General features: G+C 43.4%; 1 protein-coding gene across 1 annotated transcript in view; it reads right to left on the bottom strand.

The window, feature by feature from the left end:
* Nucleotides 1–13,733, bottom strand: part of Ddah1 (dimethylarginine dimethylaminohydrolase 1) — a 131,145-nt gene that overhangs the window by 35,200 nt on the left and 82,212 nt on the right. Inside the window, exons 2-4 of the mRNA XM_021195759.2 lie at nt 6,497–6,596; nt 1,122–1,195; nt 134–253 (exon numbers count right to left, since the gene is read on the bottom strand). Of these exons, the coding sequence (XP_021051418.1) occupies nt 134–253; nt 1,122–1,195; nt 6,497–6,596 (294 nt within the window). The remainder of the gene's footprint in view (nt 1–133; nt 254–1,121; nt 1,196–6,496; nt 6,597–13,733) is intronic.

Here is a 13,733-nt window from a genome sequence, read left to right as displayed (position 1 = left end):
TGAGGTTCAGAGCACACAGAGCTTATCACAGGTGTCTCATGTGTCCGTCCATTCTGGACTTGCTGCCCTGCCTGGTGTCCAGCTTGTGGCCAGGCACAGCCTGCTGCCCCTGGGAACACAGTTTTATATTTACCTTGAGGGCCTTCTGTGCAGATTCACTGGACCCTATTGCAATCAGGTTAGGTCCGGCCATGCTGCAGAAACTCTTTAAATGCAAAGAATCGGCCACAGGGACTGTGGAGACTGCGTAGTCCTGTGCCGACAAACAGAAGGAAACACAAGAGGGTTGTTACTACAGAGTAATCCTCAAGACTGACTGAAGCTCCCTAAATGATGCTTGCTCTCTTGAAGGGTGCCAGCCACAGCAGGGAAAGTAGGGGAAGCGGGGAACCTGACTCACAGGTATTGGTGTTGCCAGTTGAACCAAGAAGGCTTTGTAAAAGGAAAGCAGTTTCCTTCCAGAGTTGACTGTGGTACCAGCCCTGCTGGCCGGTTGGCCTGTGGAGCAAGGTACTCTGGGAGGGTTGCTTGCATCCCTTGTGGACACTGGATCAGCCAGAGCCTTCACACTCTCCTAGGAAAGAGAGCTGTGTGTGTGTGTGTGTGTGTGTGTGTGTGTGTGTGTGTGTGTGTGTGTGTATCTGTTACTAAGCAGTCTTGTGAACCATTCTTTTCATGACCAGTAAAGGGACCTTTAAGAAAGGCATATGTAATACTTTGCACAGTTTCCAGTGCACAGTAAGCCCCCAGTAGAGAAGATTTCCCCAGATTCTAATCTGAAAATCACATTTGTATTAGACATATCTGCGTCTCCAGACTTTATTTTTTTAAAGTGACGTTGTCAGAAACATGTGCTGGTATTTGTAGTATTATGCACTTGGAAAGGCCAGAAGGCGAACACACTAACTTTCTTGTTCCTGAGAAAGCTCAATGGATCCTAATTATGGAGAAACTTGAATTTAATAGTCTTTAAAACATCTAGTAAATGTACAAATACTAAGAATAATTTTGTAAAGCTGGTGAAATATAAACACAATTACTCATGACATATTGATTCAATGGGGCTATGAATATTTATCAAGCAATTACTCTGAGCCGGGCATAAATGGTACTTCACCTACCTTAAAAGTATCAGCCAAGATTTCAGCACCTCGTTGATTTGTCCTTTTGGAAAGGCCCACAAAAAATTCTCTGCCTATAATAGATGTGATGAACAACATAAGTGAGTCAGCGGCCCTGGGGACTGCATTCTGTTTCTTTATCTACAAGCAATGGTCTTCAAGTATCACATGGTTCTCTTCGCCACTGGGGAACTTCCAAAGGGATTCTGTTTCCATTCCAAAAAACAGGTTCAAAAGACTGCCCTTAAATAAGCCTTTCAAATTCAGAGATGGAAATTAGCACGGCAGTTGTTAGGAGCTGGGAGAAGGTAAACGGGTAGAGGGGTTGGTGAATGGTGATGGAGTTTCCGGCTTGGGAAGATGTACAATGTCTGGTGATGCAGGACAGTGGCTCCCCAGATGTATCAGAGAACTCACTGCCTCTTTACTGTACCCTTAACACGGCTGTGAATATTCAAATCAACCGCTGTACCTATGTCTCAGGAGTACCTGAGATGGGCAGGAAGATTTGAGGAGCAGAGGAATGGGATGTCAGTTGGGAGTGATTTTTAGACCTGACAGGAAAATCTAGATTTGACTTATGAAATCTCAACAGTGTGGTTACAGGAATCCAGTGTTCTCTTCTGGTCTCCACAGGCACCAGGCAAGCATGTGGCAAGCACAGGTATACATGCAGACAAACCCCCATACATGTGAAATAGTTAATAATTAAATAATCCTGGGAGGACCTGGGGGAGGGAAAGGATCTGACCAAAATATATGGTATGAAAAATGAAATAACAAAAATATAAAAAAAAACCAACAAAACCCCTAATAATCAAATCTCCTTTCCTTTCCTATCGTACTTACTCGTGAGACAGTGGGCTTTTCATCAGATCAATAATCCCGTGTTTCAGATTTGGCTGATGGCTTTCTAGCACCAGTCAGCATTTACAATGTCCTTTTACTCTCTGTATTTTCAGTGACTTGTCAGTTTCCTGGAGGTGGTTAATTAACTTTTCTCTTTTTTCCAGTGGGGTCCATTTACCCACTGCTTCACACAAGCATGTGACCAATGTGACACATATTTCAGTTCAAGTGTGTATAGTGATGCTGGCCCAGTTCCCCCATTGTGTTTTCTCACTACGCTTCCACACAGTGGTTTTTGTCTCCACTGATGCTCAGGTGCAGATCCGCTATTTTATTGGGGATATGCATCTCCACTTAGAATTCTAAGAAGGAAGACACTGACCTACCTGAAATACAATTCATAACGGAAACAGAGGGTAAATCCTTCCTCTTCTATAACTACAGTAGTCTCCAAATATAAGAATGACCACATTAAAAATAAATCCACTATTATCTATTAATAGGTCAATAATAATTAAATCATAATAGAAATTTAGAAAACATTTAGACATACATAAAGGGTATAAGAAATACTCGGATCAGTCAGAGATTCTCCCTGGGTGTGGAGGAGAAGTCCTTCGGAGGTGGAGGCAGGAAGATTAGGAATTCAAGCTCATCTTTAATTACATAGTGAATCTGAAGCTAGCCTGGGCTACAAGAGACCTTGTCACAAATAAACAAATGAACAAATAAACAAAAAAAAAAGGAAAAAAAAGAAAGGGACAGAAAGAAGATTTTACTAAAGTATTTGGAGGGAAATCTATACTTTAGAGAAGTATACATTTTAAAATTGATGCCAATTCATTATGTAGGGAAAATGACAGAGTACAAATAAAGAAATTTAAAAGAAGGAAACAAAGAAGGATAAAGGAAACACTTAAGAGAAAGGGTTCACAGAAGCCAATATTTGGTCCTTTGAAAAGATTAATAAAATTGATAAACTTCTGGAGAGGGAGGGAATTGAGAGAGGCCAGCTCGCACATGCATCACAAATGAAAGGGAGTCTAGCTACAGTTGCTATGTAGTTTGATGAGACATGAAGAGTGAATTTATAGCCAAAATTTTGAAAAGGGAAGTAAAAGAGATAAGATTAGGAGGTGGGACTCACCAAAATGGGCCCAGGAAAGCGCAAGCGGCCATATGACCATAAAGTCAGGCTAAACTCTCCCCCTAAGAATGTGCCAGGAACTACCATGTACTTGCCTTATCAAGCCGAAGGGATACACAATATAAACTACTGATTTCAGAGAACAGAAAGATACCAGGCATCCCCCAGTACATTATCCTGAGGTATTTCTAACAGTTTTACCAAAACCAAATGAAGGAAAAAAAAAAAAGAAAGAAAAAGTACAGTTCATGGAAACAAAAGTTTTAAACATATTAGCAAAGTAAATTCAATACGGTACACAGAAGTGAGTAAGGATAGGTTGGTTTTATCCCTGATATGCAAGACTGATCAAGTATCAGAAAGGTGAGAGGAAGGAAAATAAGATGACTATCACACTGGAGCAGGAGAGGGGTCTACCCCAGTGTGGGTGGCCTTACAGGACATCGCCCTTCATGAGCCCAGAAGACACACACAGGAGCAGGCACAGCAGCACTGGAGGCAGTAACAGACAAAAGCCAGGAAGCATCACGCGGCACAGCGTCAGTAAAATGAGGAAATGTTTGGTGGTCTCTTCCTTTTCATAGACTACTGCTTAATGTAAAAACCTACCAGTTACAACCACCAACTCAGGTCAGAAAAATCACACAAGAAGTCATATAGTGGACCCTACAGCAATAGCAACTGACAAGAAGAACAACATTAAATACAAATACTGAGGCAAACCTCAAAGAGAGACCAGGTAAGGATGACAGGACAGTAAAGAGACCGGCTTTCCTAAGGCTGGAGTGGGAGGGACTGGGGCCCACATGGAGTTTCTGTGGTCCTGGCGGGATTGTTTTATAAGCTGGGGTGGGCCTGCTTGTGTAATTATTTTTTTCCTGGTCTTTAATCAGCATGTACAAGACCTCAGGTATATAAGTCTGTATTTCACAAAATAAATAAATAAAGGGGTAAGTCGATGTTATCTATTTGAGGGAAATGAAATGGAAACAAGTTTTTGCCAGTAGCTGTTGGCATGACGGACAGATTTCCCAGCAGGAAGTGGACTGGAGAGTAGCTCTCCTCCTGTCCATTTCCTGATGAATTATTAATGATGCGTTGACTCATGGGTAGAAGGAGGCAGAGAGCACGCTGGAAGTGCTTCAGATTCTATTACTTACCCCGCATTGTCCGATCTAAAAACCAAGGGGCTTACTTGCATACATTGGAAATGTTTACTTATGGTTCATGAATTTTACACTTAAAAATGTGAAAAATGGCAAATCTTATGTTTTCTCAAGGGAGAGATGGAGGAGATGATGGGGGCTCAAGTGTAGAATCAGAGGACAACCTTGAGTGTTAACTCCTTGAACTATCTATCTGCCTAGAATAAGTCAGGGTCCCTTGGTCATCACTGCAAGCCACGCCATCCAGCCCCCACGCTTCTGGGAATTCTGTCTCTATTTCTCGCTGTAGACACACTGGGACTAAAGACATGTGGTTCTGTTTCTGGCTTTATGTGGGCTCTGGGGAGAAGAGCTCAGATCCTCAGCCTTGAGAGGCAAATGCTTCCCTCACCGAGTCATCTCCCCAGGCCCTCAGCTCTGAATAGGATAAGTCTTAAGATATGAACTTAATGAATGAGTAAAGCAAGATTCAGACAGTATCAGGGCTTAGACTCCATGTGCAGCGAGGCAAAGACAACAGGCTTGGTGCGCTGTGAGAACTCCGGTCAAAGGAAGAGATGCTTGAGGTATGGTGGCCCACACTGAGGGACTATCAGGATTAATGCATGGGAGCTGTTCAGATCTAAGAGTAACTTGCTGTAAACACACCGCCGTGTTTGAGCAGTGTTTTAAAGGACATTTGAACCTGTTCATCATAAGTTATATTACTGTAGACATATATTCTGGTAAAGAAAGCATTACATTGTAAGGAAGTGTGACTTTACACATCTAGTTCTCACAGAATCCCATTTTGTAAGAGAAAACAGGCTGCTGCTCTGGTTTGTCAGAAAGAGTGCAAGTACTGTCCACAGGAGGCATGGAGACCATTCTGAGGGCTCCTCCTGGGGAGATTCAGACAATGGATGAGTTGCCCCAGGCATAACCAGAGCTATGGATGCATACCCACATTCTGTGTTCCGAGGGCTCGAGGTACACGTAACCCAAGTCCAGAGGCGGGGACCAACCCTGTGTCAGATAGCCCAGGCATCACTGGATGCTGTTCACAAAAGCCATGGTTTGAATAGTGACCCTTAGAGATGGGCAATACAATAGCTCCAGCCATAGCCATGGGACACCAAGCAAGAAGGCACTGAAGTGTCACAGATTAAAGCTGCCTCTTCCTCCTCTCTGTCCTCCTTCACCAGGAATATTTATTAAGCCTAAATGTTAGTAAATCAAGGCATTTTCTAAATAACACAGGTCACCATACTATGGATATATATATATATCTATATATATATATATATCTATATATATGATTCATCTGCTAGACTCTCAGACTTACTCCCAAGAAGCTTGGTGCTTGTAGGTTACACAAAGCTGCTTTCTCTAGTCCTCTAGGACCAATGTCTGTATTTGGACTACAATGGTGAAATTCGTTGACATTTAGGGGCAAACAAAAATCTCACTATAAATTAGAACCAGGATGTGTTCAAGGATAGAGATTTTATGTAATAATTCATCATCATAAAGAAGTGGAAAGGTTAAATGCTATAATTACTGTTTCTTTAGTAGCCATCATATATGGATTCTGGTTAGACCAGTAATCATATTAACATTTATAGTTCATTGAGTTCTGCTGGCACAAAGCCAAATCAGTTTGCATAGAAATTTACTTGAATTCATCTTGCCACCTGGAGAGAAATTATTTGTAAATGATGCTAATTTTGAATTAAGAACCTTTTAGTACAAACTCAGTGTGGTGGATTGAATATGTTTGGCCCAGGGAGTGGATTAGGAGGTGTGGCCTTGTTGGAGAAAGTGTAGGAGGGGTGGGCTTTGGGACCCTTCTCCTAGTTGCCTATACATCAGTCTTCTCCTGGAGGTCTTCTGATCAAAATGTAGAACTCTCAGCTCCTTCTGCACTATGCCTGCCTGGAGGCTACCACATTCCTACCTTGATGATAATGGACTGAACCTCTTAACCTGTAAGCCAGCCCCAATTAAATGTCCTTTATACGAGTTGCCTTGGCCATGGTATCTCTTCACAGCAATGGAAACCCAAACTAAGATACCAGGTATATGGTTATGAAATGATCTCTGCGCTTAGCATTTATTTGATGACTAAAGAAACATGTTAATGACACAAGCAAGTATGGGTTGGTATAGAACTAGAAGAACAAGAAGACATCCCCACCACGGGGCACTAGAATAGAAGAGCAGTGCACGCATACCTGTGAATAGGACATCCCCTCCATCCAAGGTTGCGTTTTCATCTTTCATCTCTACTATATTGAGCTGAAGTTTTTCCAAAGCCTCTTTCATCATGTCAACCTGTTGAAAATCAAACAGTTCGAATTAATACTACTTTTCAACGTGAAAAACCAACTCTGCACATCTCAGTACTAAATCAATCTCTGCCTCTGTCTCTGTCTCTCTCTCTTTGTCTCTGTCTCCCTCCCTCTCCCTCCCTCCCCGCTCTCTCACACACACATTCTTGTGGATATAGGAAGAGATTGTGGATATACAGTAGAGAGCAGGATTAATCACAGTCATTTCTTAACAGGAGAAATTATTTTTGCTAGAAAGCACCAGTTTATAAAGAGCTGGGTGTGGTGGCTCATGCCTTTAATCCTAGCACTTTGGAGGCTACTCAGGGATCGGAGGGGGAAAACGGGAACATAGCTGTGAGCACAATGCCAGCCTTCTCTATAGAATGATACACTGTCTCAAAAACAAAACGAAGTCTCTTGTTTTCCTTCAATCACTGTGGTTCTCAATCTTCCTGATGTTGCTAACCTAAATAACAGTTCCTTATGTTGTGGTGACCCCAACCATAAAATTATTTTTGTTGCTACTTCCTAACTGTAATTAGCTACGGTTATGAATCATAATGTAAATATTTGATATGCAGGATATCTGACATGTGACCCCTGTTGAAAGGGTTATTTGACTCCAAAGGGGCTGCGACCCATAGGCTGAGAAAAACTGCTCTAGTGTAATGTTGACTCACTATTATAGTCTTGTCTGGCCTAAGAAGGTTAACTAGTTAGGGCTCTGGTGGAGGCAGACTAGTTAGAACACTGAGAGGCAGGAGGCCTATCACCCTGTTTTCTTGTCCTTGTAAGAAAGTGCAAGAATTAATTTTGGGTCCAAGTGAGATGGTCACAAACACTAGGCATACTAATGAACAGTGACGATAACTCAGTATTTCAGTCTGCAGGGGGGACAGTCATTGGTTTCTTTGAAAATATTTTCTAAGATGCCATTTACCCACCGCTTCTTAGATGTCTTGTTGTTAAGATTTATATTCATGTGTTTTTTAAAAACTTAGTTCCCTAGAGGTCATGAACAAATGACACAGAAGAGTACTGGGAAGTGAAGTTCAAGGACTCTCTGGGTCTAGGCTTATCCACCACGGAGACACTCCGAACTGAATTAGAAAATGTTACGAAGGAGGCTTATTTATTTTTTAATTTTTAAAATTATTCTTAAACGACTTGTCATCAAGTAACCCAGGTTGGCTTTGATCTCATGACCTTGGAGCTCTGCCTCTGAGTACTGGAATTAGAGGTGTGTGCCCTCAGAAGCTTACAACTTAATTCACATCCTTCCAGCAGCTTGACAAAAGCAGTTTTAATATTTTCTAAGGTCTGTGCAACCTTTAAAATAGTGAGCATCTATTAAGAAGACATGAACAGGGATAAGAGAAAAACAAGTGCTCACACCACACTGGGCGTCCCTGCCAAATGCCCAGGACACGGGGCTCACACCACACTGGGTGCCCCTGCCAAATGCCCAGGACACGGGGCTCACACCACACTGGGCGTCCCTGCCAAATGCCCAGTACACAGGGCTCACACCACACTGGGTGCCCCTGCCAAATGCCCAGGACACGGGGCTCACACCACACTGGGTGCCCCTGCCAAATGCCCAGTACACAGGGCTCACACCACACTGGGTGCCCCTGCCAAATGCCCAGTACACAGGGCTCACACCACACTGGGTGCCCCTGCCAAATGCCCAGGACACAGGGCAGATTGTCACTGAAGAAGCTTCACTACAGAAGTTGCTTCTAAACTAATAAAAATATGGAAATACTTTGACAATACTGACATTCATGCATTCAAAAACATTAAGGAGGGTATAAAGAAAAATAAACACACCACCTCATCCTCGTCCTGGAATTTATGCTACATTTCCACACACCAGTGACTCAGAATGATAAAAAGTATTTCCACAGACAAAATGATCTTTATTTAGTGAATACATCCAGTGACTTCTTTAACAGGAAGGGCAACTGTCATATCATACAAACAGGAGCAAAACAACATTTACCATGATTCGGGAGACTGAACTTGCACACATAGACACAGACATACACACTTGCTCCTGTTGTCAGATTTAGTGTCTGTAGAAAATTCACCGAGTAACCAGAGAAGGCATGAGGACGGCTTTGGAAGTTAACATTTCAATAACTGGGAATTCGGCAGCAACACAGGTTCCGCTTGGAAATGCTTCTGTAACTACACAGCATCTCAACTGAGGACCTTCTGTCAAACTCTTCAGAGTGAAGGACAGAAACAAGGCAGGCACTGTACACTATCGCTGAAACACCTCCCTCCATCTTATATGTCTTCTGTCTTTCTAAATTGAAAGTTTATTTTTTCTCCTGGTTTTGAAAAGTGATCAATCAAGATCATATAATCAGACATTATTTTTTCCCTTTGGAAACTTTGAGTGCATATGTAGAGTTAAGAAGCTGCTGGACACTTAGGACAAAATTATTCTAAAGGGAAATTGGTTTTAGAGGATAAAATATCATGGTTTCCTAACTGTGAAACCAGGTATACCAACATTACATTACATCTGGATTATGTGTAATTATATTCTGTCGCTGCTCTACCACCAGGTGTTGGGGGAGGTCTGCATCATACCTGTGGATGGTACTAGATTACTTTCAGAGTCAAATGTCTGAAAGAGTTTTAAACACTTAAACATGAAATGAACAATTGTGAGAGGCTCAGGGCTGTGCAGCATCAAGTTGGGCATGCTAACCCCAGGGAGCTGTCTAACAAAACGGAAGAACGGAGCCTAGTGGGCTGCCCACTGAGAACTGAATTCTGGTACAGATTTCCAGGAAAGCACACAAAGTCTTCTACAATAGGCCTAGCACTTCCCTGACACACCAGCCTGGAGCAAGCCAGCTACTGGGGCCAATTGAACAGTAAATGGAATGACAGAAGGGGGAACTTTATAGGAACAGAAGCAACCATGAACCTTTAAACATCTGCTTGTTGTGTGGTTTGCACAGTCAGGTTGATTTAATTTACGTTCAGGAGGGGGGAAAAAAACAAAAGAATCCAACACTCCACCTTTCACAGAGATACCAACTCTACAATGGAACTCTAACTTACTCAGAGAAACCATCAGAACAAACAGTATTGATTCCACAGGCTGAGCTGAATGGGCACAGTTAACACATAGAACAGAAATTGAAAGAAGAAATTGGAGAAACCTTAGCTTATGATCCAACTCCATTCTAAAGACTGACAAGTGCTTTGAGATACATCTCTCTTGCCTGGGCTAGTGGGCAAACTTAGCTTCAGTCTGCTCATCTTTAAAGTGAGTATTTATTTATACTACCACCAACTTCTTAAGCTCCCTTGGGCCACGAAACTTACGTAAAGCTCATATCACACAGAACTGTAAGTGCACAACGGATACCAGATACAACTTTTGTTATCTGAAATACCAGACTGTGTGCATATGGTGACGGATTCTTATGCCGTGAATCTGACCCACAAGCAAAAAAGCTGTTGCTTTTTCTTACATTTAGACAGGTTTCCATGTTTTACGACTGTGCGACAGATTCCATCTGGGTTCCCACAAAACAAAACGGCATTTTTTCCCACAAGCCAACTCAGAGCGAGAGCAGTTCGACAATTTAACACGTCCGTGTTAAAATCTTGCCACTTTTATTTCCTCCCAGCTCCAGGAAGCTGTTATAATGAGGCACATTTCTTATAATCTCTCCTTTAACTATCCTTCAGCACCAAGAAGAGGTAGGCCTGGCTGGTAAGATGCCCCACAGGCCTCAAACAAGCACTGAAGGCTGGGTGCCAGGCCTCTTGCCTTTAATTCTAGCATTAGAAGCAGAGATAAGACGACTGTGAATTTGAGATCAGTCTAAACTACCTGTGAAGTTCAGAGCCAGCAAGGTTTCCAATAGAGAGATTCCCCTGACTGAAAATCAACCAACCAGCCAAGCAAGCAAGCAAGCAAGCAAGCAAGCAAGCAAGCAAGCAAGCAAGCAAGCAAGCAAGCAGCCAGCCAGCCAGCCAGCCAGCCAGCCAGCCAGCCAGCCAGCCAGCAAGCCAATCAACCAACCAACCAACCAACCAACCAACCAACCAACCAACCAACCAACCAGACCAAGCAACCAGCCAGCCAGCCAGTCAGCCAACCAACGAAAAAGAGACCCAACACCCAAACCAACCAACCAACCACCACCACAGCAACCCAAGGCAATAAACCACCAATACCAACAAGAAGAACAACCCCAGCAACAAGAGTCTCTTGTAGCCTTTCCCGCTGCTGTGATGGAACATCCCCCCAAGAGCAGGTTAAGGGAGAAGGACTTATCCTGGCTCACATTTGGAGGAGACAGCTCACCACAGGGAAGTCACAGCAGCAGGACACTGAGATGCTGGTGTTGTGACCCTCCCTCTTCACCCAGCCCGGGATCCAGCCCCAGGGGATGACCCTGCCCACTTTAGTCCGAACAATCCCTCTCAGCACACACCCCATGCTTGCCACCTGCATGATTCCTGATACTGTCTAGGGAGGTGAACGCTATCCATCACACAAACCCACCAAAGGGGATCAGCCATGACAACACAGGCTGCACAGGTTATGAGCACACTGCCCTCTAGCCTGTAGGATTCCTCTTCTCTCTCAGAACCTGGCTTCTTTCTTACTTTTCCCACTCCTTCTCCTTCCTTCTTCTATGGCTCGCCCTCCATAACCTCTTCAAGCTTCCAGAGCCCTCACAGACAGTAGCAGGAATTTGAATACTGCTATGAAGGAGTGATGTAACTTATGGTTTCCTGATTTGTAAAGGGGTAATATTTTCTCTGTCACAGGGATTATGTGATTCACAAATGGGATCAGGTATGGGAAGTACCTAGCTCAGTATTGGCACACTGAGCTCAAAACCCACAGTCTACGGTATTATTATTTTACTCTCAAGTCATCTATTGGTTTCAATTCTGGCTACATTTCGAATGGAAAGAAAAAAATATGAATTCAGATTTTCAACATTATACAAAATCTTTTTAACTTTCCATTTCTTCCCTTAATATAAACAAAAATCAAACCCCAAAATGTTCCCTAATATAAGGTAAAGGCAAATTAAACATTCCCAGCATTGTCCTGGGGTGCTGGATTCAGAGTAGCTCACTATATGTCTTAGTCAGGGTTTGTATTCCTGCACAAACATCATGACCAAGAAGCAAGTTGGAAAGGAAAGGGTTTATTCAGCTTACACTTCCACATTGCTCTTTATCACCAAAGGAAGTCAGGACAAGAACTCAAGCAGGGCAGGAAGCAGGAGCTGATGCAGAGGCCATGGAAGAGTGCTGCCTACTGGCTTGCTTCCCCTGGCTTGCTCAGCTTGCTTTCTTATAGATCCAAGACTACCAGCCCAGGGATGGCACCGCCCACAAGGGGCCCTTCCCCCCTTGATCACTAATTGAGAAAATGCTTTACAGTTGGATCTCATGGATACATTTCCTCAAGGGAGGCTCCTTTCTCTGAGATAACTTCAGCTTGTGTCAAGTTGACACACAACACCAGCCAATACACTATATTACCACACTTGAATTGGGGCATGGGTTTTATTTGCATCGGTGTTTTCCAGCAGACGCTGTCCATCTCTGACTTCTTCTGGGCATTCTCCACGACATGATTCAGGTTTCACATCTCCACTCTGGACATCACGAACAGACTTGAGAGACCCGATGGACACCTCTGTGCTGTAATTTTACTCACGATCCACACCAGCCTGTCTGCAAAGCCACCCTCTCCTTAATCTGTTTCTGTCTGACAGACTGCCAGATGGCAGGACTGTAGAGGACATGACCTGTCTGTAGCTGGCATGTCGATCCCACCCTCAGATCTGCCATGTGCTGTCAGCAGCAACTTGATTTCTTTTTGTACTTTATGTTCGGAATGGACCGCAGAGGCTCATGGCTCCCAGACTGTGGTTCTACCGAGAGGTTGGGCACAGTGGGCTTCTGGTCACTATGGGGTGTGCGCTCTTGATGGAGACACTGGGACCTCAGTCCATTCCTCTTCTCTCTTTCACATCCCAGTGAGGTATCTGACCCCCACACACTCCTACCACACTAAGCTGCCCTGGTGAAAACTCCAAACAAGACCCATTGATCCTGGACCCATTGATCCTGGACCATAACTTCAATAACCGTGACTGAAAATGAACCTCTTCTCTTTACAAAGTGATCACCTTGAATTTGTGTCACAGCAGCGGAACAACACCAGTAACGCCGCTGTCTTCAATGTCGACTTAACTTTTCAAGTCTTCGCACGGATCGTCATCGGGTGGTAAAATGGTCCCCTTCCTTCTAGTTGCTGTTTTTCTGTTGTACCTTCAAATGGGAAGGATGACGTGAGGGTGGTGCTGGGGAAGAAGCCACTAGAGAAGCTTACGCCATGCCATTAGTGTGTCGGGGCACTGTTGGCTGGGAACCTGCTGATGCATCAAAGCCACACTATGTCATCCATGACAATAAGTGAGAGACGACGTTTTCATTTCCTTATGCCACTTTGACATTCTTTGATGATCAGCACATTTGCGGCCACTTGGTCTAGAACATTTGGCTACATTTACGTCAATGCGTTTGTCAGTGCCATGGTTTCCTATATGGTTTCTCATGTAATCCACATCTTTGAGTGGATGCCAGCTTAATTCTGTCAGACTACAGACTTTTCTTTCCAAAGCCAGGGCTCTGGAAGTTGAAATTTTAGTGGAATAGATACAGTGATGATATAATGGCATTATTTTGTGATGTCTGCAACAGTGGTTGGCATTAGGATGCCTATTTTACACATGAGGTAAACTGAGGCTGAGGGAGATTGACTGACACCTGAGTCAAATCCTGTGAGCCTATTTCCATTGTACATTCACCACATTGTGAGACCGATTCCCTAGAATGAGTATAGCCCACGTTAGCATTCGAACAGAGAATCTCTTGAACTCTGTACACTTAAGTGAATTTGGTATTATGAGATCATATGCCAAGGGGTTTTAGATTCTGTTATGGTTTTCATACCAGAGATAGATGGGGGTTTCTGTATTTTTGAGCTGTAGGATATTAGGTTACAGAGTGATTAAGAGCATTAAGTAACACAAGTGGAATGTACAAACCACACCAAGAGCACTGACTGAGG

Source organism: Mus pahari, chromosome 4, assembly GCF_900095145.1.
Source record: "Mus pahari chromosome 4, PAHARI_EIJ_v1.1, whole genome shotgun sequence".
NCBI classification, from domain to species: Eukaryota; Metazoa; Chordata; class Mammalia; order Rodentia; family Muridae; genus Mus; species Mus pahari.
The sequence above is the reverse complement of the archived record's forward strand: the minus strand, read 5'-3'. Positions and strand labels throughout refer to the sequence as shown.